Source organism: Mustelus asterias, chromosome 20 (genome assembly GCF_964213995.1).
Source record: "Mustelus asterias chromosome 20, sMusAst1.hap1.1, whole genome shotgun sequence".
Taxonomy (NCBI): domain Eukaryota; kingdom Metazoa; phylum Chordata; class Chondrichthyes; order Carcharhiniformes; family Triakidae; genus Mustelus; species Mustelus asterias.
The window spans coordinates 52,910,140-52,933,339 of NC_135820.1; the positions used below are offsets into that span (position 1 = coordinate 52,910,140).

General features: G+C 45.7%; 1 protein-coding gene across 1 annotated transcript in view; it reads right to left on the reverse strand.

Moving 5' to 3' along the window:
* Window positions 1-23,200, reverse strand: part of LOC144508304 (collagen alpha-1(XIV) chain-like) — a 148,775-nt gene that overhangs the window by 113,682 nt on the left and 11,893 nt on the right. The window contains exons 3-7 of the mRNA XM_078236125.1: window positions 13,899-14,003; window positions 8,116-8,259; window positions 5,351-5,524; window positions 3,789-3,986; window positions 5-160 (exon numbers count right to left, since the gene is read on the reverse strand). Of these exons, the coding sequence (XP_078092251.1) occupies window positions 5-160; window positions 3,789-3,986; window positions 5,351-5,524; window positions 8,116-8,259; window positions 13,899-14,003 (777 nt within the window). The remainder of the gene's footprint in view (window positions 1-4; window positions 161-3,788; window positions 3,987-5,350; window positions 5,525-8,115; window positions 8,260-13,898; window positions 14,004-23,200) is intronic.

The following is a 23,200-nucleotide window of genomic DNA, read 5'->3' on the forward strand; positions in this document are numbered from 1 at the left end:
TTACCAATTCGAATTCCATTCATAGCAACATGAAAAGGTGTAATTAAATTTATCAAAAACTGACGCACCAAACGGAAGTTTAATCTGCCAATACTCCAAGACCCATCGATGAGAATTATAATATCTGCAGCGGTACTCAACTGGCATTTAAACCGAGATCCTGCAATGTTATGAGAATGGTCTTTAACAATGCGTTGAGTTAACTCCAGTGCAGCTACAGGTAGAAGTGTTAACAAAGATTAAAACAGTAGACAGAGGACATCATCTAAAGGTGTTAATTATTCATGCACTGACATTTTCATTTAGCATCATTTTACAACAAGATTCAGAAATTATACACTGTAATTTTATTATCATAATCTTTGACACAAATATAGGGCTAAAAAATACTGGAGTGGGGAATCGGACAGCACGCACTCCGCCTCCCCCTCAGAAACCCTGCCCAAATCCATGCGGGGGGGAATAAAGAGGGCAATGTGGAACTTAAGTCCCGCCCCCTGGAGCCAGTGGCCAATCCGATTGGCTGGCAGCTCCACCAATCCTGACAGTGCCAGGAAGGCATCAGGGACTGCTACTCGCACTGTTGGAGGAGAAAGAACCCAAGGCCTTGGATTCCTGGGTTTTGGACCATGGGGGTTTGGGTAGGTTCGAAGGGCAATGGAAGGGAGGCTTAAGGGAGGGAGCAGAAAAGAAGGAAAGAGGATGAGTTCAAGCCATGTGGGGGTTACCTCATGACTGGCACAAGAAAGCTCCTGAAGAGCAATCCCCCCCCCTACTCCAATCCCCCCCCCCTACTCCAATCCCCCCCTCCCTCCAATCCCCCCCCTCCAATCCCCCCACCTCCAATACCCCCCTCCTCCAATCCCCTCCCCTCCACCTCCAATCCCCTCCCCTCCACCTCCAATCCCCTCCCCTCCACCTCCAATCCCCTCCCCTCCACCTCCAATCCCCTCCCCTCCAATCCCCTCCCCTCCAATCCCCTCCCCTCAAGGGCTTCAGAACTCTACCTTCAGGTTCAGATGAGAATCAGATGTCTGGTGAACAGTCGCTCTTCTGTGATGTTCCCCAAATTGCCCAATTAATAACCAAATGGCAGACTTGTCATTCAATTAAGGACAGTGGACGGTGTGAGGAAAACAAAGGTAGTTTTAAGGGATTTGTATTTGTATTGGTAAACATTAGAAATAAAGTATAGCTTTAAATAGGTTGAATTTAATAAGGAAGGATAAACCTACAATTAGGTTCATGCTGGAGAAAGGTGTTCGCATGTTTTGGTTCAGTTCCACCTGTACTTCTATTGTGCTGAAAGAGGGTTATGGCATGAGTAAATAAATTGACAGAAACATAAAGTCTTTGCTTTTGTGGTCCTTTTTAAGGTAGAAAGACTATTTGAATTTAGTTTAAGCTGGATTTGCAGCTGAAGATAGAACACCAGGGAATGAATATCTCTCAACTTTGCTCGGAGAAACATTGGACAGGACAAGGAGGCTGCAAAGAGGCATACTCCCAAAGAACCAGATACAGTCCAGTCAACCAGAGAATTGGGACAGAAAGAATGTCTTAGGAAGAGTGAAGTTAAGGGAATGGGGAGCAAGACGTTGAACACGGCACTGTTCAGGAGAATTCAAGGGAAAAATAGATGAAGTGCTCTGAATTGAAGAGACAGCTGCAGTAACCAGCTTTAAAGTGGAAAAGCAGACTTCTGAGGTAAATCAAAAATGTGGTGCCACCTTAATAAAGTCTGGGGATCAACAGTTAAACCAATTGGGAACAGTTTGTACAACAGTCAAGACCAAGAAATTCTAAAGGGGAAGTTGTAAAACCTAAATGCTGAATTATTTATTAAAAGTCAAGCGGAAGCTTTCTTTGAAAGAGAAGTTTGGAAAACGTGAACTGGATTCGTAATGCAAACCGCTGATGGAAAGCATTGTTGTTTAAAAGAAAATTTTAAAGTGTGTCTTTTTGAAAGTGGAATTTGAAATCACTTGTGTGGAAGCCGGAATTCAGTGAGACAAGGTGGCTCACAGTATAAAGACTATCTGGGGAAGTTTGAGGAGAAATCCACAGACATTCACTTGGGTTCAGAGAGGAGTATGTCTGGCCACAGCCAGCTTGTGAGGTTACAGGGACTGTGTGTTACTGAGACCATCGTAGCTCAAGATATATTTTGTACCTCATGTTAACCTTAAACTTTGTGTATATTTGTGAAGCTAAGGAGGGAGTAAAGGAGTTTTCTATCACAATCCAACTTTTCAAGTTTAAAAACAGTTTTCGGGGTTGTTAAAACCAACTAGAGGCCCTGTGACTCTGTTTCTCCACATTTTCGAAAATAAAAAGCTGGGATTCCATTCTCAGATCTTCCTGTCCAGTGATAACTTCATCTGGGATTGTAAGAGTGGGCTGTTAAAAGGTCGATGACTAATAGGAGGCTTTCTAGCTCTGAAGCAGCAGCAGAATACATGGCAGGTTAATGAGGGAGAGAATGCCACAGGATGCAGACATTCTCTCTCCAATTTGTAAAACGTTATAATGAAGAATAGAATCAGCAGCCTGACGGACATTGTAAGGAGGTGGAATCCCTCTGCAGGTCGGCCTGTGACTGAAACTGCAGCCAAGCTGGTGTGAAGGGCCTGTAGAATCAAACAATCTACAGTGCAGAAGGAGGCCATTTGGCCCATTGAGCCTGCACCAACAACAATCCCACCCAGGCCCCATACCCATAACCCCACGTATTTATCCTGCTAGTCCCCCTGACACTCAGGGGAAAGTTAGCATGGCCAATCAACGTAATCTGCACATCTTTGGACCGTGGGAGGAAACCAGAGCATCCGGAGGAAACCCATGCAGACACAGGGAGAACGCACAAACTCCACACAGTGATCCAAAGCCAGAAGTGAATCTGGGTCCCTGGCACTGTGAGGCAGCAGTGCTACCCACTTTGCCACCATGCTGCCCTGCGTAGAGCATAGGTTCTCTCGTTTGCCATCTGGAGACCACTGCCAGAATCTATTTGCCATCTGGAAGCCACTACCAACATCTGTATGCCATCTGGAAGCCACTGTCTGCCAGCTGTCCTGTTCCAACAATCGGCCTATTGGGTCTTCAATTTGTTGAATTGGCTATCTGCTGCGTGAGGACGGATCATCCCTGTCACCTCGCCATCCTGCCTCTGGGAAAGTGGCCTGGGGACAGCTTGGAGCCAGGAAACTGGCACGCCAGCCACTGGCATGTAATTTTATGACCATCCGTCTCCATGTCCACTCCATTCGGAGTATATAAATTCAGCTCCAAATTACAGATCTATCGTAAACAATTTTAGATTTAGCATTTTCCTTGCTGGGTTTGACATCACCTCCATTAATTGATGTGAATGGACAGAGGATCATACAGGCATTTTGTTCTCCATGTCCAAGTCCCATCTATTCATCATATAAAGCTCTCTGGCTGGTTTTGATAAATCATAATTCAACTCAATTTCATAATACATGGTTAGGTGAAAAAGTTTGGTTTGCCCCCCACTCGCCCCAACCACGGGTAAAATATCAGCAGAGTCTGGATGAGGCCCCTAAGTGGCTATTAACTGGCAAGCTTCCCATGCCATACCTGTAGGGGACGAGAAGGTATACAGAAGGAAGGCCACCCATTGAATTTTATGTGCCTCCCCGTCTCCAGGACTACCAGCAAGAGAGTGTGAAATCCAGCCCATACGATACATAAATCCATATTGTTATAAATATGCTGCACATTTCAGCTTGAACAGATGATAAAATCAGACAGGAATTCCTCACCCGTGGATGGAAATTCTTCAGGTGCATCTTCTTCCTTTCGTTTTTCTGGTCCCATTTTCCTCTTATTTTTAGGCAAAGCCTGAGTTGTATTTTTTGCCTGTGACATCCTTCCACTTTCACTGGGGGTAATGCTCAATTTCTGCTTCTTTTTATTCTCTGACATTTTATCGGCTGATTTTCTTCGTTCTGGACCTTTCACTGCAATCGTTCAAAGAAACTAAGGCTGGAGTTTATTCCAAACAGAATGCCATCTTTTCCCCTAATCCACAAATGGAAAGGTATTTGGTGTAAAATAATGAGAAAAGATTTTTGGGGATGGGACTGGTTCGGACATCTAAGAAGCAGCATTAGGTGCCCCTTATCCGATGGCCTTGATGGCAGACTCATGTCATTTACACAGCCAGGGTTGAGGCAATTGCTGTGGGTGGGGAGGATGGGGGAAGGGGAGTCAGTGGGGCACAGTGGGGTTGGTAGTGGGCTATTGAGATTTTTGCGGGGTCAGAAGGATCCATACTCTGTCTGACCAAACAAATATTTTACCATACCAGACGACAGCAGCAGCCTGCAGTAGCTCCCTTCACGGACCGCTGGTTAAGTCACTCACTGCCAGATGCCATGGTGTAGAATGCGTGCAGCACATTTGTAACTCCAATTTATCTTGGTCCTGCGTAAGTCGTGGGATTCCAATCAGCATATTACCATTATGCTTTTGGCTGCCACAGCAATGCCTTAGCTATTCATTCAGAGACCCAATCAAAATGGCGGCAATGGGAACTAGCTGGAACAGGGCAGTAAATGAATCATTGTAATATTTGGAGCAAGATTGCCCTAAACAGTCAAAGACGCACTTCCCCGCCCCACCTCCACCCCCCGCCCCACCTCCACCCCCCGCCCCACCTCCACCCCCCGCCCCACCTCCCCACCTCCACCCCCCCGCCCCACCCCGCCCCACCTCCCCACCCCGCCCCACCTCACCTCCACCTCCACCCCCACCTCCACCTCCACCCCCACCTCCACCCCCACCTCCACCTCCACCTCCACCTCCACCCCCACCTCCACCCCCACCTCCACCCCCACCCCCACCCCCACCCCCACCTCCACCCCCACCTCCACCCCCACCTCCACCCCCACCTCCACCCCCACCTCCACCCCCACCCCCACCCCCACCTCCACCCCCACCCCCACCTCCACCCCCACCCCCACCCCCACCCCCACCTCCACCTCCACCCCCACCTCCACCTCCACCCCCACCTCCACCTCCACCCCCACCTCCACCCCCACCTCCACCCCCACCTCCACCCCCACCTCCACCCCCACCTCCACCCCCACCTCCACCCCCACCTCCACCCCCACCTCCACCCCCACCTCCACCCCCACCTCCACTTCCACCCCCACCTCCACTTCCACCCCCACCTCCACTTCCACCCCCACTCACCAATTTGTGCTGACAGAGTAGGCTGAATGGTATTTTCTTGTTCCTTTATTCTTACACATTTATAAACCTGCTCTTGTTTTCTTCTGGTACATTTTTGTTACATAAAGAGGATAATTTATCACCTTACCTCTTTTTGATTGCACCCCATGCAATCTTTCTATTTGACGCAGCTGTGATGAATTGCTCGTGGAGTTACCAACATCCAATCCAGTGCCATTCTCTCCTGCTGTTCCTGTTATCCTCTTTTTGTCTTGCTTACGTTTGGAAATTTTTTCTAAATGTTGCTCTTTCAGGACATTTACTGAAATGAAAATAGTAAAATAAGATGGGTGAAAGAAAGACTAACTCATATTCATGCTAAGTGCTGACCAAACTTACAACGAAATCTGTTATTCTGATTACCAAAATGTAAATAGAATAGTGTTTTATATATATATATATATATATGTTTAACGTTCTTACATGCAATGTGTGAATCATTGGAAAGACCCCCATTTATTGCTAATCACTAACTGCACTTATGAAGGTGGTGATGAGCCTCTTTTTGAACCAGTTCTTGTGGTGTAGGAACACCATTCTACTGTTAAGGAGCATGTTCAGGCTTTTGAGCCAACGGCAGTAAGGAATATCAATATATTTCCAAGTCAAAATGGTGTGTGACATGGAGGGGAACTTGCATGTGATGGTTTTCTCTTGCATCTGCTGCCCTTATTTTTCTAGATTATAGAGGTGCTGAAGGAACTTTGGTGAGTTGTTGCTTATGTCTTGCTGCCACAGAGCGTGGTGGTGGAGGAAGTGAATATTTAAGCTGATGGATGGGGTGCCCATCAAGTGGGATGCTTTGTCTGAGATGGTGTTGAGCTTTTTTCGTGTTGTTTGAGGTATGCTCATCCAGGCATGTGGTGGGTATTCCATCACACTCCTGACTTGTGCCTTGTAGATGAAGGACAGGCATTGGGGGTCATGCAGGAAGTACATGTACGGAGGTCTCTATGGGGAGGCTGACGGACTCCATGGTGAACCTGGTCTCGGCAGATTCTGCCAGAAATGCATGCAGACCTGCACTCCATCACTGGAGACATGGGTGAGCTGTTGCAGTGGATACATGAGAGGGCATGGGGTACGTCAACCTTCTTCCAGATGCTCTTCCTCTCCAGGAGTCAGGGTACCTGCCAGGAATCCAAAAGGAAGAGAACCGGCTGTTGTACACCCCAAGACATCCGCTCAGGACTGTCTGAAGGTGCCCGGTCACTCTGAATCCCCCTTGCCTGTGACTTCATCAGTTTTATCCTCTGTCACCACAAAGGGAGCAGCAGCCCCACAGCAGCACAGCCAGGATAAGCTAGGCCCTACAGGCCTTGGATCTCCAGAGGACGGCGCCAAGGTTATCCATGGCAACTGGGCTCATGGGGGCCGTGATCAGGCCATGGGGGGCGGGGGGTTTGGGAGGGGCACCACTGTGGAGATCTCGGGCTGGCCAGCGATTGGGAGGCTGACAGTTTGGGGCCACTGCACATGCGCAGAGTTCTGGAACTATCAGACTTTGCTGTGAATAAGCCCTGCCCCCGCAGCTTTTAATGACATTCACAATTGTGACAGAGTGTGGGAGATTCGAGTCTGAACTCTGAAAAACAATCGTGAATTACACCAGTTTTCCCGCCAATTCAGCAATTAGAATTTTTTTGGGAGAATCGCCCCCTGAACCTTTGTCCTTCAAACACTCCCCTGTCATAAGGCCCTGCCATTGTAAATACTGGGTGCTGGAGTTTGCACTCCAGTAAAGATAGACATGCCTATCCTCATCCTCTTGATCCTCCGAATTCGAGTCACTTTCGACATCTACACCAACAACTCTTGGCTTCCCTTCACACAACATTACTGCACCCTCACCATTCCACCCTATTGGTTCCCACTGTTCCCATTCACGGTCACCATCCCGTCCACCGCCAATTCCCTCAGTTTTCTCCCTAAGCATCCAACAATGACATCATTGGCCACTCACTCTGAACCCCTTCACACCTCTGTAACTCCATATCTCTCCCATTCCCCTTCACATGTCCACACCTCTCATTCCCCTTCACATCTCCCAATTCCTCTCCACACCTCCCTCTTTCCCCTTCACACCTCCCATTCCCCTTCATATCCACAGTTCCCCCATGCCCCTTCACAACTGCAGAACCATCCTTCCACCCACCCGCCTGCCGTCCAACATGGCTCTTCCCACCCACCCCTCTCCCCCACCAGCTCTATATCAGGTCTCAGTTCATTTATTGCAAGATACCCGTTAAATCGTTTCTTTTCTCCAGCACTCACAAGCTCCCCCATCCCCCTCTTCACCTGTACATTCCCAATTTCTTCATTCCTCTCCTCTCCTGACATGCACCATCATGAATGGCAGAGCAAGCTCAAAGGGCCAAATGGCTTCCTCCTGCTCTATTTTTCAATGTGTTGGATCAGACAAGTTCTGGACCAGTGTGATTTCCCGATATCATGGGGGGGTGGGGGCAATTCCGGTCGGGCCTTCACCTCCATCTCACGAGTGGGACGCTACTCTGTTTCACGCTGGCCTCTGGCGGGAATTCCGACCCACCATGCAGTGAGAGTGGAAGATCACACCATCATTTCATGGTGTTGGGAAACCAATTTCTCAGCTCTCGTTTAATGTGCCACCCGCGCCCCCCAAAAACATGCGTGGAGGAGGCCACCGGGGGCTGAGGAGTTCCACCCAACTGTTTGACTATTGTTAATTATTTAAGAAAGAAGGAAAGAATGTACATCTATTTGACTTTGTTTTACACAAAACAGGCTTCAACTATTCCATTGAACAGACTGCAGAGAAGAGCTTGAAAGCTAAGGTTAATTCCTGGAGGTTGCAAAGAACTGCATTCTCACAAATGAACTTTCTTTTGGCGTAATGCTGTTCCCGGGTTCCATTTAGCAGTAATATTTGCAGTGTATACTCTTGAGTGGGGGAAAGGCCGACAACAGTTGCCTTTGCTATATTTGTCTTCAGGATTATTTCCCGTTCAGAGATACCTGTAAAAGAAATAAAAGGTAAACACAGAAGGATATTCACAATGATTGAAGTGTGAGACATTTGCAATACCAAAATGAAATCAGGCCTCCTTATAATGCTCTAACAGCATACTGGAGCAACATTGCAACTTCAACCCCCTGTAAACACAAACTCTGGCAATATCAAGTATTATCCTTACGACATTGCATCTTGCAGTAATTGCAAAGATTGGCAAACACCAGTTATGATAACAAACTCTAATGGTTTATTTCCAAGCAGAAAATTATGCAGAGCACTTTCGCAATGTTAACACTCCCAGATCCACTCTCGCTGCAAAGGCCACGCTGTGTGGCGAGATCCCTGTGCTCACTCCCCATTGGGCTATCGGGTCACATGACTCTCCCAATGTACGCCCCTCACAGGGGCCAGCTCAAAGAACAAAAAACAAAGAACAGTACAGCACAGGAAACAGACCCTTCGGCCCTCCAAGCCTGTGCCGCTCCTTGGTCCAACTAGACCAATCATTTGTATTCCCCCATTCCCAGGCTGCTCATGTGACTATCCAGGTAAGTCTTAAACGATGTCAGTGTGTCTGCCTCCACCACCCTACTTGGCAGCACATTCCAGGCCCCCACCACCCTCTGTGTAAAAAACATCCCTCTAATATCTGAGTTATACTTCGCCCCTCTCACCTTGAGCCCGTGACCCCTCATGATCGTCACTTCTGATCTGGGAAAAAGCTTCCCACCGTTCACCCTATCTATACCCTTCATAATCTTGTACACCTCTATTAGATCTCCCCTCATTCTCCGTCTTTCCAGGGAGAACAACCCCAGTTTACCCAATCTCTCCTCATAGCTAAGACCCTTCATACAGGCAACTTCCTGGTAAACCTTCTCTGCACTCTCTCTAATGCCTCCACGTCCTTCTGGTACTGCGGCGACCAGAACTGGACGCAGTACTCCAAATGTGGCCTAACCAGCGTTCTATACAGCTGCATCATCAGACTCCAGCTTTTATACTCTATACCCCATCCTATAAAGGCAAGCATATCATATGCCTTCTTCACCACCTTCTCCACCTATGTTGCCACCTTCAAGGATTTGTGGACTTGCACACCTGGGTCCCTCTGTGTTTCTATACTCTTGATGGCTCTGCCATTTATTGTATAACTCCTCCCTACATTAGTTCTTCCAAAATGCATCACTTCACATTTATCTGGATTAAATTCCAACTGCCACCTCTCCGCCCAATTTTCCAGCCTATCTATATCTTGCTGTATTGCCCGACAATGCTCATCGCTATCCGCAAGTCCAGCCATCTTCGTGTCATCCGCAAACTAGCTGATTACACCAGTTACACCTTCTTCCAAATCATTTATATATATCACAAATAGTAGAGGTCCCAGTACAGAGCCCTGCGGAACACCACTTATACTCCTATACTTCTGAAGCCCTGTTAACGCAAAACAGCAAATACAATGAACAGTTTGAGTTTGTGATGAATGTTCTGCTTGAAAAATCCCAAAGAAGAATTCAAAAATCATAGAATCCCTACAGTGCAGAAGGAGGCCATTGACCCATCAAGTCTGCACTGACAGCAATCCCACCCAGGCCCTAACCCCCTAACTCCACAAATTTATCCTGCTAATCCCTCTAACCTACATATCCTGGGAGACTAAGGGGCAATTTAGCATGGCCAATCAACCTAACCTGCACATCTTTGGAGGGGCAGGAAATGAAAGATCGATGGAGATGAACATATTTTGGTAGTATGCATTTTCATTATTGAGGGATTGATTAGATTACTAACAGTGTTGTGATGATGAAATAGTGAAGCAGAAAGCTGCAGGATTAAACCAGGAAGTGAGCATACGGAGAAATCAGCACCGTGAGCAAATGGCAAGTTGGAAAGAGCAGCCGAGAAACTGATTCAAGAGCAAATAAGCAGAGACTAAGCTGTCATTTTGTGAGACTTCACTGCCAGTGGGTGAGGTTCGCTGCCACAAAGCCATATCTGGACTATCAAATGCTACATTTGCAAACCATGGGTGAAGGTGGGTTTAGCAATATTGTATTCAACAGGTGGTTTACTATGTTCAGGCTTGGCTGTGGACATAGAGATATTCCATCAAATGCACCCACGAGGGAATAAACAAACAAGCAAAGTCTGACCATTTTATCAATCAACTAAAAATAACTTTAAAAGTGTTTTGGCACTTTGTTCTATCAGCGCATTGATGCCTTTTCCACACGTAGTTATCTGCACAGACATGCAGCACTATCTTGGCAATGTACCAAGGGAGTATATTCGATACGAAAGGTATTCAAACCAGGTTTGGTTCTTTCCTGCGCTCTCACTTACACACAGGAACACAACTCGTAACTGACCTCATACTTAAAAAATGGAACAGTCACTTCAGCCTTTTAAAACGAAATGCTTCAGGGACATATTTACAAGGTGAAATTCCTCTTTTAATGAAAAAGCGGAGGAATGTTTCTCTGTGCTTATTAAGTTGCTAACAAAACTATAGAATTCTGAGCTTCAAAATGCACAATTATTGAGAATGCAATTTGTTCACAATTTATTTTATTGAAAAGGACCGTAATTCAGAGAATTCTTTTAACTCCAAGGTTATATTCGCTATAACTCCTCAGATGCTTTGACATTTGACATTCCCCCCCCTCCCCCTCCCCGGCCCCCCACCTCCCTAAGAGCTTTGATCAAGCCAGGTCCTCACACTTACATTGTGGAAACAAGTCTTCAGCCAGACAGCAGAATTGTAAATTCTCAAAGAATCTACATTTTCCTACTCATGTGCTAGTGAAATACCATTATCGTCAGTACATAACGACTTACAAACAACAGCAACTTGAATTTAAAATACACTTTTAACATGAAAAAAATGTCTCACAAGAGGAGAATCGGAGAAAAATTGACACTAAGTCTAAGCAGGAAACATTAGTACAATGACCAAATGCTTGACTGGAGTGTCTTAAAGGTGAAGAGATAGGTGGAGAGGTTTAGGGAGCCAATTCGATGGTTTGAGGTTTTGGCTGAAGTACGGTGATCAATGATGGGGCATTGAAAGTGGAAGAGGCACAAGAGGCAGCATTGAGAAGACAGAGCTCTTGAATCATAGAGTCCTACAGTGCTGAATGAGGCCATTCGGCCCATCGAGTCTGCACCGACCACAATCCCACCCAGGCCCTATCCCCATAACCCTATGCATTTACCCCAGCTAGTCCCCCTGACACCTGTTGGACTTTAACCTGGTGTTGTTAAAACTTTTACTGAATAGACTGAGGGCCAGGAAATTTGGGAGGGGTGAAAACTTACATATTTAAGCACAATATGATACAGATTTTTTTTCCCCAAGGGACTGTTAGGGACAGTACAAAATAAGAGATGCATCGAAAAGGTTGGTAAACCTTTCTTACAGAAACCAAAACATACAAAGGTGGGAAGTAGGGGGAAGGGATAGGGAGGAAGACAGCTACACACAAATTACTAATCTGCCTTTTATCTTCACGGATGCAGTATGCTTTCAGCATTTGCCATTTCTTCTTTGTTTTTAGACATACCCTGAGGTAAAGTGTATCTCACTTCTATCAGCTTAAACTGCATGCAACTTCAGCTGCTGCAAGTCTTTTATCATCTCATTGATGTCAGTGAGGATACAGTGAAGTTGGGGTCAGATTGCCAAAGGAGGAATTGCTAAAGTGATTCAGCTCCCCTTCTACCTGACAATAAATCGTTGCCAAAGGAACTTTTCCATCAACTGTGACTGGGTGGAAGCCCAGAGAATTATGACATAATTTCATTTAAAATGGAAACCCAAATGGATCATTCAATGGTTATATCACTCACTGTAGCCTGTAGCACTGAGACATGTACCTCAGCAATGGTCATATAAGTTCACTCGCTGGTCATTACTGTTCGCTCATCTCACCAGAACAGCAGTAGGAGAACTATAATTGACCTCACATTGCTGAGCTAGAAAGAGAGAAATGTTCCCACTCTTGATCGTTTTCTGTTGACCTGGATTGCAAAAGTCACCATACGTTTTGTTTCCTTGTATTACTATATGTGAATGTGAGATGGGGATAGCATTGGGCTGTTTAATAACCGCATCTCCCCCACACTCCATGGCCAAACATCTTACTGGCATTCATTGCCAAGTCCTGAACAGTCACTTGGGTGAGATCCTTAAGTGCTGGTTGCAGTCATCCAATTCTAACCCTGCATCAGTCATCGCCACCAGGAGAGATGGGGTGAAAGCAACAAAAAGACCAATTGTCATAGAATCTCTACAGTGCAGAAGGAGGCCGTTCGGCCCATTGACTTTGTATCTACTCTCCGACAGTGCATATTACCCAAGCCCACTCTCTATCCCTGTAACCCCACACATTTATCTCACTAACTCTCCCTAACACATCTTGGGGACACTAATGTGATAACCCCCATGATCTGCATGGGGAATTACTAATTCACTTTGCAGTTGGACTTGTTAAATAGGGCATTTTAATCCTGGGGATTGGGAATTAGTCAAGCAGATGGAGCTCATATACTGAGCCCTGTATAAAGTAAGACCCTGAGTGGGTCCATTAACCTTTTAGTCACGGTTGGGACCTGTTGCATTCACCACAGGCTTGTGGTTATTGTTTATTTCATTTTGTGCAATAAAAGCACCCTTCTGTCACAGCCGACTCCTGGAGTTATTATAACTAAGGGGCAATTTAGCATGGCCAATCCAACTAATCTGCACATTTTTGGACTCTGGGAGGAAACCGGAGCACCCAGAGGAAATCCACGCAGACACGGGGAGAACGTGCAAACTCCACAGTCTTTTTTTTAATACTTTTCCAATTCAATCAAATCAACTCCAATTCAGAGTCTCAACAAGTTGAGACATTTCCGATCCAGGCTGACAAGACAGGGCAAGCGACCATTTACCCTGTCCTGGGCCTGATCTACATGAGCCAAGCTGATTGGTGGAGGGGGAGGTTTCCTCCTCCAAGGTTTGATCTCATTTGCATCTTAGCCAAAAGGCCGAGATGCCGCTTTTAAAAATTGCTTCATATGAATATGAAGCTTAAATATAACCCAATGGCCTCAACCAAGTGCAGCATCCTCTCCATACTACACCTGATCTTAGCCAAAAGGAAAACTCCACAGTCTTTTTTTTATACTTTTCCAATTCAATCAAATCAAATCCAATTCAGAGTCTCAACCAGTTGAGACATTTCAGATCCAGGCTGACAAGACAGGGCGAGCGACCAAACCACCCTGTCCTGGGCCTGATCTACATGAGCCAAGCTGATTGGAGAAGGGGGAGGTTCCTCCTCCAAGACTTGGGCTCATTTGCATCTTAGCCAAAAGGCCGAGATGCCGCTTTTAAAAATTGCTTCATATGAAACATATGAAGCCCCAGCGCAACCCAATGACCTCGACCAAGTGCGGCCGACAATGGGGTACCGACCATACACTTGATCTTAGCCAAAAGGCCGAGAATCGAAAACTCCACAGTCACCCAAGGCCAAATTGAACCCAGGTCTCTGGTGCTGTGAGGCAACAGTGCTAACCACTGTGCCACCCTTACCTTACCACCTTAATGCGAAGTTTACTTTTAACCAGCGTCAAAAAAAAGTCCCCTTACCTGCTGATGGTTTTACTCGTACTTTATACCCCTGTTTGTTTCCATCAACCTCTTTCCACTTCATCTGTAATCTGTCTTCAGACAGAACAGTTAATTTCAATCTACCTGGTTGTAGGAACAAAGAAAAAAGCATGGCTTAAAATAAACATTATAAGCAGGTTTAAAAATGTAAAAAAAGACAAGGATAAAAATGGGTTTGAAGCAAAAATGAATGCAATACGAGGATGAGTTGAGAGACTAGGGCTGGAATTTTACCGGCACTTTCGCCCCGGAATCGGGGCAGGTGAGGCTTACAGAACAGAATTCTCCGTTGGCCTCGGGTGGGATTTTACGAGCCTCGCCCAAGCGAGGTCGTAAAATCCCAGCCTAGAAGTGTGTAATGTTGTCAATCTTGGGGTTCTATCTACCTCTAGTGCACTGCAGGAGGACTGACCATTTCTAAAACCACAAAACAAGCTGCTCCCACTAACTGTTAGTTCCCAGTGCTGGAAATTGCGTTCCATCATCAGTGATACCATGGCAAAGATTGGTAAAGAAGCAAAGAAAATGTGGAAATAATAAGGTGCCCCTATGATGAACACAGAGAAAGGTTGAGGGTTTGCCTAAAGGAATCAGTGGTCGCCTGATGGCAATCCTGCTCTCGTTATCTCCAAAGAGCATGCTGTCACTATTAGTAGCAATGTTGCTACGAGGCAAACTCCACTGAAACCAAAAATGAATTCTGTGAAGATATAAAGCAGGTCATCTCACAGATTCCTGGGAAGGACATGCTCATTTTCATTTGTGTCCTCAGTGCTCAAGCAGCAGCTGATGACCAGTCTTCGAAGGGAGTCATTGGTAGATCAGTCATAGAGAAGTGTAATAATAATGGAACACCGCTCCTGCTGATGTGTACAGAACATCACCTCACCATATCCTTTGTCCACGACTAAAGTACGCGAATGCAGATAGTTGCCAAAATTAATAAGGTCCCACAAGTAACAATAGGAGCCAAGTGTTAGATGGTCCACAGGTTCATCCATATAAGACATGATCCACAGACATCTCATTTTCGAAGACTGCAAGATTAAATCTTGCCAAATTTGAAGCAGAAGTCGATGATCAGCTCTATTGAGCTCTGTAAGATCATCTCAGCACTGTCACATTGGAAACTGACTAAAGAAGTTTCAGGAATGCCTTATACACGGCAGTAAGACCCTGGTGGCACAAAATCCGAGAAAACACCAAGACTGGCTTGATGAGAATGACAGTAAGAAGTCTCACAACACCAGGTTAAAGTCCAACAGGTTTATTTGGTAGCAAATACCATAAGCTTTCGGAGCAATGCTCCTTCGTCAGATGGAGTGGTCTCTGTTCTCAAACAGGGCACAGACACAGAAATCAAATTACAGAATACTGATTAGAATGCAAATCTCTACAGCCAGCCAGGTCTTAAATGCACAGACAATGTGGGTGGAGGGCAATACACTGTCTGGAGACAATACACATCTCTTTAACCTGTGTTGAATGCTCCCTCCACCCACATTGTCTGTGCATTTAAGACCTGGCTGGCTGTAGAGATTTGCATTCTAATCAGTATTCTGTAATTTGATTTCTGTGTCTGTGCCCTGTTTGAGAACAGAGACCACTCCATCTGACGAAGGAGCATTGCTCCGAAAGCTTATGGTATTTGCTACCAAATAAACCTGTTGGACTTTAACCTGGTGTTGTGAGACTTCTTACTGTGCTTACCCCAGTCCAACGCCGGCATCTCCACACCACTTGATGAGAATGACCCAGAGATCACGGAATTGGACCTGAATGATCACAATCAATACTCCATTGTCAGGCCGTCTGTCTGACATCAAGTTATGGATAAGTGAGAACTTTCTTCAACCGACATTGGTAAGAATAAATTTTATTGATTTTATTGATGCCAAAAGTTGAATACTCTAGACACTGACTCAGATCCATTCCAGCTGTTCATTCAAGCTCCCCAAGTCTATGTCTGATACAAGGCGTTGCCCTCTGACTTTACCCGTTATGTCTTCTTCTCCCTCTGCTGATTGTGGAACAGTGGGAGGGAGGAGAAGACATAGCGGGTAAAGTCAGAGGGCGATCACACAATCAGCAGCGGAGCCCTCAGCCCCTTCTCCCATACGTTAGAAATATTTTCCTAAAAGCCTTAACCTGAATATTTCTCCTCAGTTTAAAAGCTTCTTCTGAACCTCTCCTTACTCACACTTTTAGTCATTCAGAACTCCACAGCTCATTTCCAATCCAGAACTATATTAAGAGTGTTGGTAGTGTTATTAGCCTTGTTATGGAGTAAATCAGGCAGCACCTTCCAGCGACCACAAGTGTGTGTTAAAACATGGAAATTAAGGAGTTGCTGTCCAATCTACCCTGCTCCTCCACAAGCTTTGCTTCACCGATGCTCGTGTGCAGTCATCTATCTCTTGGAGCAGAACTTTACATTGCTCAGACAGGCACACTCCCCACCCCGGAAGCATGTAAAATTACAGGAGAAGAGGTCGGGCATGTTTCCCAAGGTCATCGCCCCTTCGAACAATATTTCAGTTGGTGGGCATGAGTCGCAAGTGTGCCCGCCAACCATCAAGAAGCTAAGTTAAATTAATTCAACAGCAGTTAACCAGGGATTATACATTGCCTATCTATCTTTACGGTTGGGGGGTGGGCTGATTGGCCAGGCGGCCTTTATGTTTAAGCTGCAACCTCAATCCAGGGTGAGGTGAAAGGTCAGGGCTCAAATAAAATTAACCAATGTGCCTAGGGGCTGAAGACAAGGAACAAAGAACAATACAGCACAGGAACAGGCCGGCCTGCCCTCCAAGCCCGCGCTGATCACATAGTCCTCTCTTGACCAACCCACCTTTATCCCTCTATTCATTGTGTGTTCATGTGCCTATCCAGATAAATCCTAAATGTGGCTAACATATCTGCCTCAGCCACCTCACTTGGCAGTGCATTCCAGGCCACCACCACCCCCTGTGTAAAAAACTTCCCCCCCGCACATCTCCACTGAACCTTCCCCCCCCCCTTTACTTTGAACTTGTGCCCCCTTGTAATTGTCATTTCTGTCTGTGTAAGATTGTGCTGCCTAGACACTCAGTGTTTGGTTTTCCGCTGATATTTATTTTTTATAGGTCAGCAGCTCTCTCAGACAGCTCCTTAGCGGCTGCAGCCAGTCCGCGCCCTCCCTATTCTCGGCACCAGCCCTCCCCGGCAGCCCTCAGCCTTTCACAGAGCACGTTTCACACTGAACGGCCATTAATTGACCATCGCGCTAATAACATGATCTCGGGCGAGTTTCACATCCATTCCTGCTCGCCTTGATTTTGGGCGCACCCCAAATGTAAGATTCAGGCCTCGTAATTCTCCAGCAAATGCTGACGGAACTACTTGTGTATTTCAAACTTTTTCTGTTCCTCATTCATGTTTTTTTTAAATTTTATTGATGCTTTATTATCAAAGAAACAAGTCAATCCCCCAACCCCGTCCCCCCCCCTCCGCCCCAGTATAATACTGTACTGTAGATAACAAGGACATCTTTATTACAGCAAACAATGATGGACAGCCACAAATCTGTGCTAAATCTAACAGCTGTGTTAATAAAAGCTGCGCTTCCTGGGTCAATTGCATTTTAATCTGTGATGAAGGCTTTGCCCTACTAAACCTAATTAGCATTTGCTGGAATTATGGCTGGGATTTTCCTCCCCCTCCACAGCATGTTTCATGGTGGCGAGCATCGGCGCGCTGCTCGCTGGTGGAAGGATCTTATGGTCCCTCCATTGTCCAAATGGATTCCTGAACGCACCAATCATCCATCGGGAAATGCGTGGTGGGTGTGCGCCGCCAGTGGGACTGTAAGATCCCGCTAGCCTAAACGGCAGCGGGATTTTATTTATTTATTTTATTTTTATTTATTGGTGTCACATGTAGGCTTACCTTAACAGTGCAATGAAGTTACTGTGAAAATCCCCCGATAGCCATACTGCAGCGCCTGTTCGGGGTCACTGAGGGAGAATTTAGCATGGCCAGTGCACCTATCCAGCATGTCTTTTTGACTGTGGGAGGAAACCCACGCAGACACAGGGAGAACGTGCAAACTCCACACATACAGTGACCCAAGCAGGGAATCGAACCATGGTCCCTGGCGTTGTGAGGCAGCAGTGCTAACCACTGTGCCATTTTGGCATATTATTGCATCACTGAACAGGGCAGTCACACTATCCATCCACTGGATAAAAAGAAAGAATAGTCACTTACTACCACTATAAAAACACCAGTCAGTCCCTATTTAGAACAGAAGCTAAGTTAAACAAAATCAATAAGACGACAAAGTGAAATATAAACAAACTGAAAACTCTGTCCTGTTATTTAATTTACAATATGTTAATACATTTTGCAAGAGATATTTGAAGCAACTGTACAGTTATGAGCAGATAATTAGTTATGAGACTGTGAGAAGTAAAGGCAGACACTGGGTCAGTTGACCGACAAAGTGCTTTGTTGCGGCATTCCTTGAAATGAATACTGAATGGAATGAGTAATTAACAACTACCGGTGCTCATTCTAAATTCACTTTTATCTTCAACTATAACTCAGATTTTATATTTACAAAAATGCTACTAATTTTTCCTATTTCCTGCACAGCATCCATTACACATTCAAATGATAGGATGAAAGTGAGGACCACAAAGAAGAGTTCATATTGCACATGTAAGACACATTTGTCCAGTGCATGAATACAGAAATTGTCATGCTGTTAAATGGCACAGGGGGCACAAGAGAATATTGCACATAAATTATGAACAATTGATGTTATTCAGCCCTAAAATACTAAAATTATTAATTTTGCAGTATTAGCCCAGCAATTTGACTGGCTTCTTATACACCATGATAAGATCTGAACATTTATCAAGAACAATTTTGTTTATAGGCAATAGTTGTATGTCTTATGTAGTATTCATGCACTACACTTGAAACTTGTAGAGTATTTTTTTTCAGTTATAACAAAGATAACAAGTAAAATAAGGAGTGAAGCAAACAGTATCATTTTCTAGTTTTACTTTTGGGATATCTGAATTGCTCAGCTTAAGGCTTGGCCAAGAAGTGAATTGCAGAAGAAACATACATCCAGAATTAAAACCCAGAGTCAAAGAATCAAATCGGTTTCAAACAAAAGGTAAATATCCCCAGATACTTGAAAACCATGGATAAAACCATGGATAAGGGCGGCACGGTAGCGCAGTGGTTAGCACTGCTGCTGCACAGCTCCAGGGTCCCGGGTTCGATTCCCGGCTCGGGTCACTGTCTGTGTGGAGTTTGCACATTCTCCTCGTGTCTGCGTGGGTTTCCTCCGGGTGCTCTGGTTTCCTCCCACAGTCCAAAGATGTGCGGGTTAGGTTGATTGGCCAGGTTAAAAATTGCCCCTTAGAATCCTAAAATGCGTAGGTTAGAGGGATTAGCGGGTAAATATGTGGGGGTAGGGCCTGGGTGGGATTGTGGTCGGTGCAGACTCGATGGGCTGAATGGCCTCCTTCTGCACTGTAAGGTTTCTATGATTCTATGATTTCTAAGTTACAGCCAAAATAAGCTGAGTGAATTCTGAATAGGTTTATGCATTAATTATGTTTAAACTATGTCTTTTCATATATCTTAGACAAGTACCTTGTGCCTCCGCTTGACTGATCAGATGAAGCACGGCGAAACTAGCTCCCACCCGAGATCATGTTATTAAGAATTAAAATGTGCTTCTTTGGCATTTAAAAATAACATTTTAAAATAAAACACCCGTAGTGCTGCACAGAGTCAGATCTTATGATATGTAGAAGTGAAGGTGTTATTTACTGCACGATGGATTATTCTCCTGTTAATTGTAATGCGGTCAGTCTCCGTACAAGCACAAGGTCTAAGTAAAGATGATGAGATCATTTGGACCCTATTCACATTTTTGAAAAAATTTGTGTTAATTAAAAAGCATTTTCTGCTTGGAAAAACAATCCTGTAAATTTTCTTCCTTGATACTTTAATTTTTGTGCAACACAAAGAGATTTTCATGTTTGACAAAATGTGGCAGCCGAGTGTTTTTGAAACTTCTATATATATAGGAAGTGCATCCAATTCCAGCTCCTTGAAGACCGTGTTAGGGATCTGGAGCTGGAGCTGGATGAACTTCAGATCATTCGGGAGCCAGAGGTGGTCATAGATAGAAGCTTCAGGGATGTAGTTACTCTGAAGAATGAAGACAGATGCGTGATGGTGAGCCGGGCTGGGAGGAAGCAGTCAGTGCAGGGATCCCCTGTGGTCATTCCCCTCGGCAACAAATATACCGCTTTGGATACTGTTGGGGGGGAAACCTACCAATGGTAAGCCACGGTGACCAGATCTCCAGCACTGAGTCTGTCCCTGTGGCTCAGAAGGGAAGGGGGGAGGACAGGAGAGCAATAGTCATTGGGGACTCGACAGTTAGAGGGACAGATAGGAGGCTCTGTGGCAGCGAAAGAGACTTGCGGATGGTATGTTGCCTCTCCGGTACCAGGGTCCATGACGTCTCGGACCCGTGTTTTCAGGATCCTTAAGGGGGAGGGGGAACAGTCACAAGTCGTGGTACACATCGGTACCAACGACATAGGTAAGAGAAGGGACGGGGATTTAAAACAGGAATTTAGGGAGCTAGGGTGGAAGCTGAGAGCCAAGACAAACATGTTGTCATCTCTGGTTTGTTGCCGGTGCCACGTGCTAGCGAGTTGAGGAACAGGGAGAGAGTGCAGATAAACACGTGGCTGCAGGGATGGTGTAGGAGAGAGGGTTTCAGTTACATGGATAATTGGAGCACATTCTGGGGGAGATGGGACCTGTACAAACAGGACGGTTTGCACCTGAACCAGAGGGGCACCAATATCCTGGAAGGGGAATTTGCTACGGCTCTTTGGGGGGGTGTAAACTAATTTGTCAGGGGGATGGGAAAACGAGCTGTAGTCCAGAAGCCAGTGTTGAGTGTAGTGAGGTACTGAGGAGGGTATCAAGGTCACAGGAGTGTACCGGCAGACAGGAAGGTGGGTTGAAGTGTGTCTACTTCAATGCAAGGAGCATCCGGTGAACTTGGAGCGTGGATTGGTATTTGGGACTACGATGTTGTGGCCATTACGGAGACATGGGTAGAACAAGGACAGGAATGATTGTTGGACGTTCCGGGGTATAGATGTTTCAGTAAGAGTAGGGAAGGTGGTAAAAGAGGTGCAGGAGTAGCATTGTTAATCAAGGATAGTTTAACGGCTGCTGAAAGGCAGTTCGAGGGGGATCTGCCTACTGAGGTAATATGGGCTGAAGTTAGAAATAGGGAAGGAGCGGTCACGTTGTTGGGGGTTTTCTATAGGCCCCCAAATAGTAATAGAAATATGGAGGAAGAAATTGCAAAGCAGATTATGGATAGGTGTGGAGGTCACAGAGTAGTTGTCATGGGTGACTTTAACTTTCCAAACATTGATTGGAACCTTTATAGGTCGAATAGTTCGGATGGGGCAGTTTTTGTACAGTGTGTGCAGGAGGGTTTCCTGACACAATATGTGGATAGGCCGACAAGAGGTGGGGCCACATTGGACTTGGTACTGGGTAATGAACCAGGCCAAATGTTAGATTTGGTTGTGGGAGAGCACTTTGGAGATAGTGACCATTATTCGGTGTCTTTCATTATTGCAATGGAGAGGGATAGGGCCTTATGGCAGGGCAAGGTTTATAATTGGAGGAGGGGTAATTATGATGCAATTAGGCAAGAATTAGGGAGCATAAGATGGGAACAGAAACTGTCAGGGAAAGGCACAAATGAAAAGTGGAGCTTGTTCAAGGAACAAATACTGCGTGTCGTTGATAGGTATGTCCCTGTCAGGCAGGGAGAAAATGGCCGAATGAGGGAACCATGGTTCACAAAAGAGGTTGAATGTCTTGTCAAGAGGAAAAAGAAAGCATATGTAAGGATGAGAAAACAAGGTTCAGTTGGGTCACTTGAGGGTTACAAGGTAGCAAGGAATGAGCTAAAAAAAAGGGCTTAGGAGAGCTAGGAGGGGACATGAGAAGTCCTTGGCGGGTCGGATCAAGGAAAACCCCAAGGCTTTTTACTCTTATGTGAGAAATAAAAGAATGACCAGGGTGAGGTTAGGGCCGGTCAAGGATAGTAGTGGGAACTTGGGCATGGAGTCAGAAGAGATAGGAGAGGCGATGAATGAATACTTTTCTTCAGTGTTCACCAAGGAGAGGGACCATGTTTTTGAGGATGAGAATGGGATACAGGCTGACAGGCTGGAGGAGGTAGATGTTCTGAGGGAAGGTGTATTAGCAATTTTGAAAAACCTGAGGGTCGATAAGTCCCCTGGGCCAGATGGGATATATCCTAGGATTCTTTGGGAGGCAAGGGATGAGATTGCAGAGCCTTTGGCTTTGATCTTTGGGTCCTCACTGTCCACGGGGATAGTGCCAGAGGACTGGAGAATGGCGAATGTTGTTCCTCTGTTCAAGAAAGGAAATAGGAATGACCCTGGTAATTATAGGCCGGTTAGTCTTACTTCGGTGGTCAGTAAGTTAATGGAAAAGGTCCTGAGGGATAGGATTTATGACCATTTAGAAAGATGCAGCTTAGTCCGTGATAGTCAGCACGGATTCGTGAAGAGTAAGTCTTGCCTCACAAATTTGATTGAATTCTTTGAGGAGGTAACTAAGTGTGTAGATGAAGGTAGAGCAGTTGATGTCGTATACATGGATTTTAGTAAGGTGTTTGATAAGGTTCCCCATGGTAGGCTCATGAAGGAAGTAAGGAGGTGTGGGATAGAGGGAAATTTGACCGATTGGATAAGTAACTGGCTATCTCATAGAAGGCAGAGGGTGGTGGTGGATGGGAAATTTTCAGACTGGAGACCGGTTACCAGCGGTGTACCACAGGGATCAGTGCTGGGTCCTCTGCTATTTGTGATTTTTATCAATGCCTTGGAGGGGGCTGAAGGGTGGGTCAGTACATTTGCTGATGACACAAAGATTGGTGGAGTAGTGGATGAGGTGGAGGGCTGTTGTGGGCTGCAAAGAGACATTGATAGGATGCAGAGCTGGGCCAAAAAAATGGCAGATGGAGTTTAACACTGATAAGTGCGAGGCGATTCATTTTGGTAGGACAAATTTGAATGCGGATTACAGGGTCAACGGCAGGGTTCTGAGGAATGTGGAGGAACAGAGAGATCTTGGGGTTCATATCCAAAGATCTCTGAAGGTTGGCACTCAAGTGGATAGAGCCATGAAGAAGGCCTATAGTG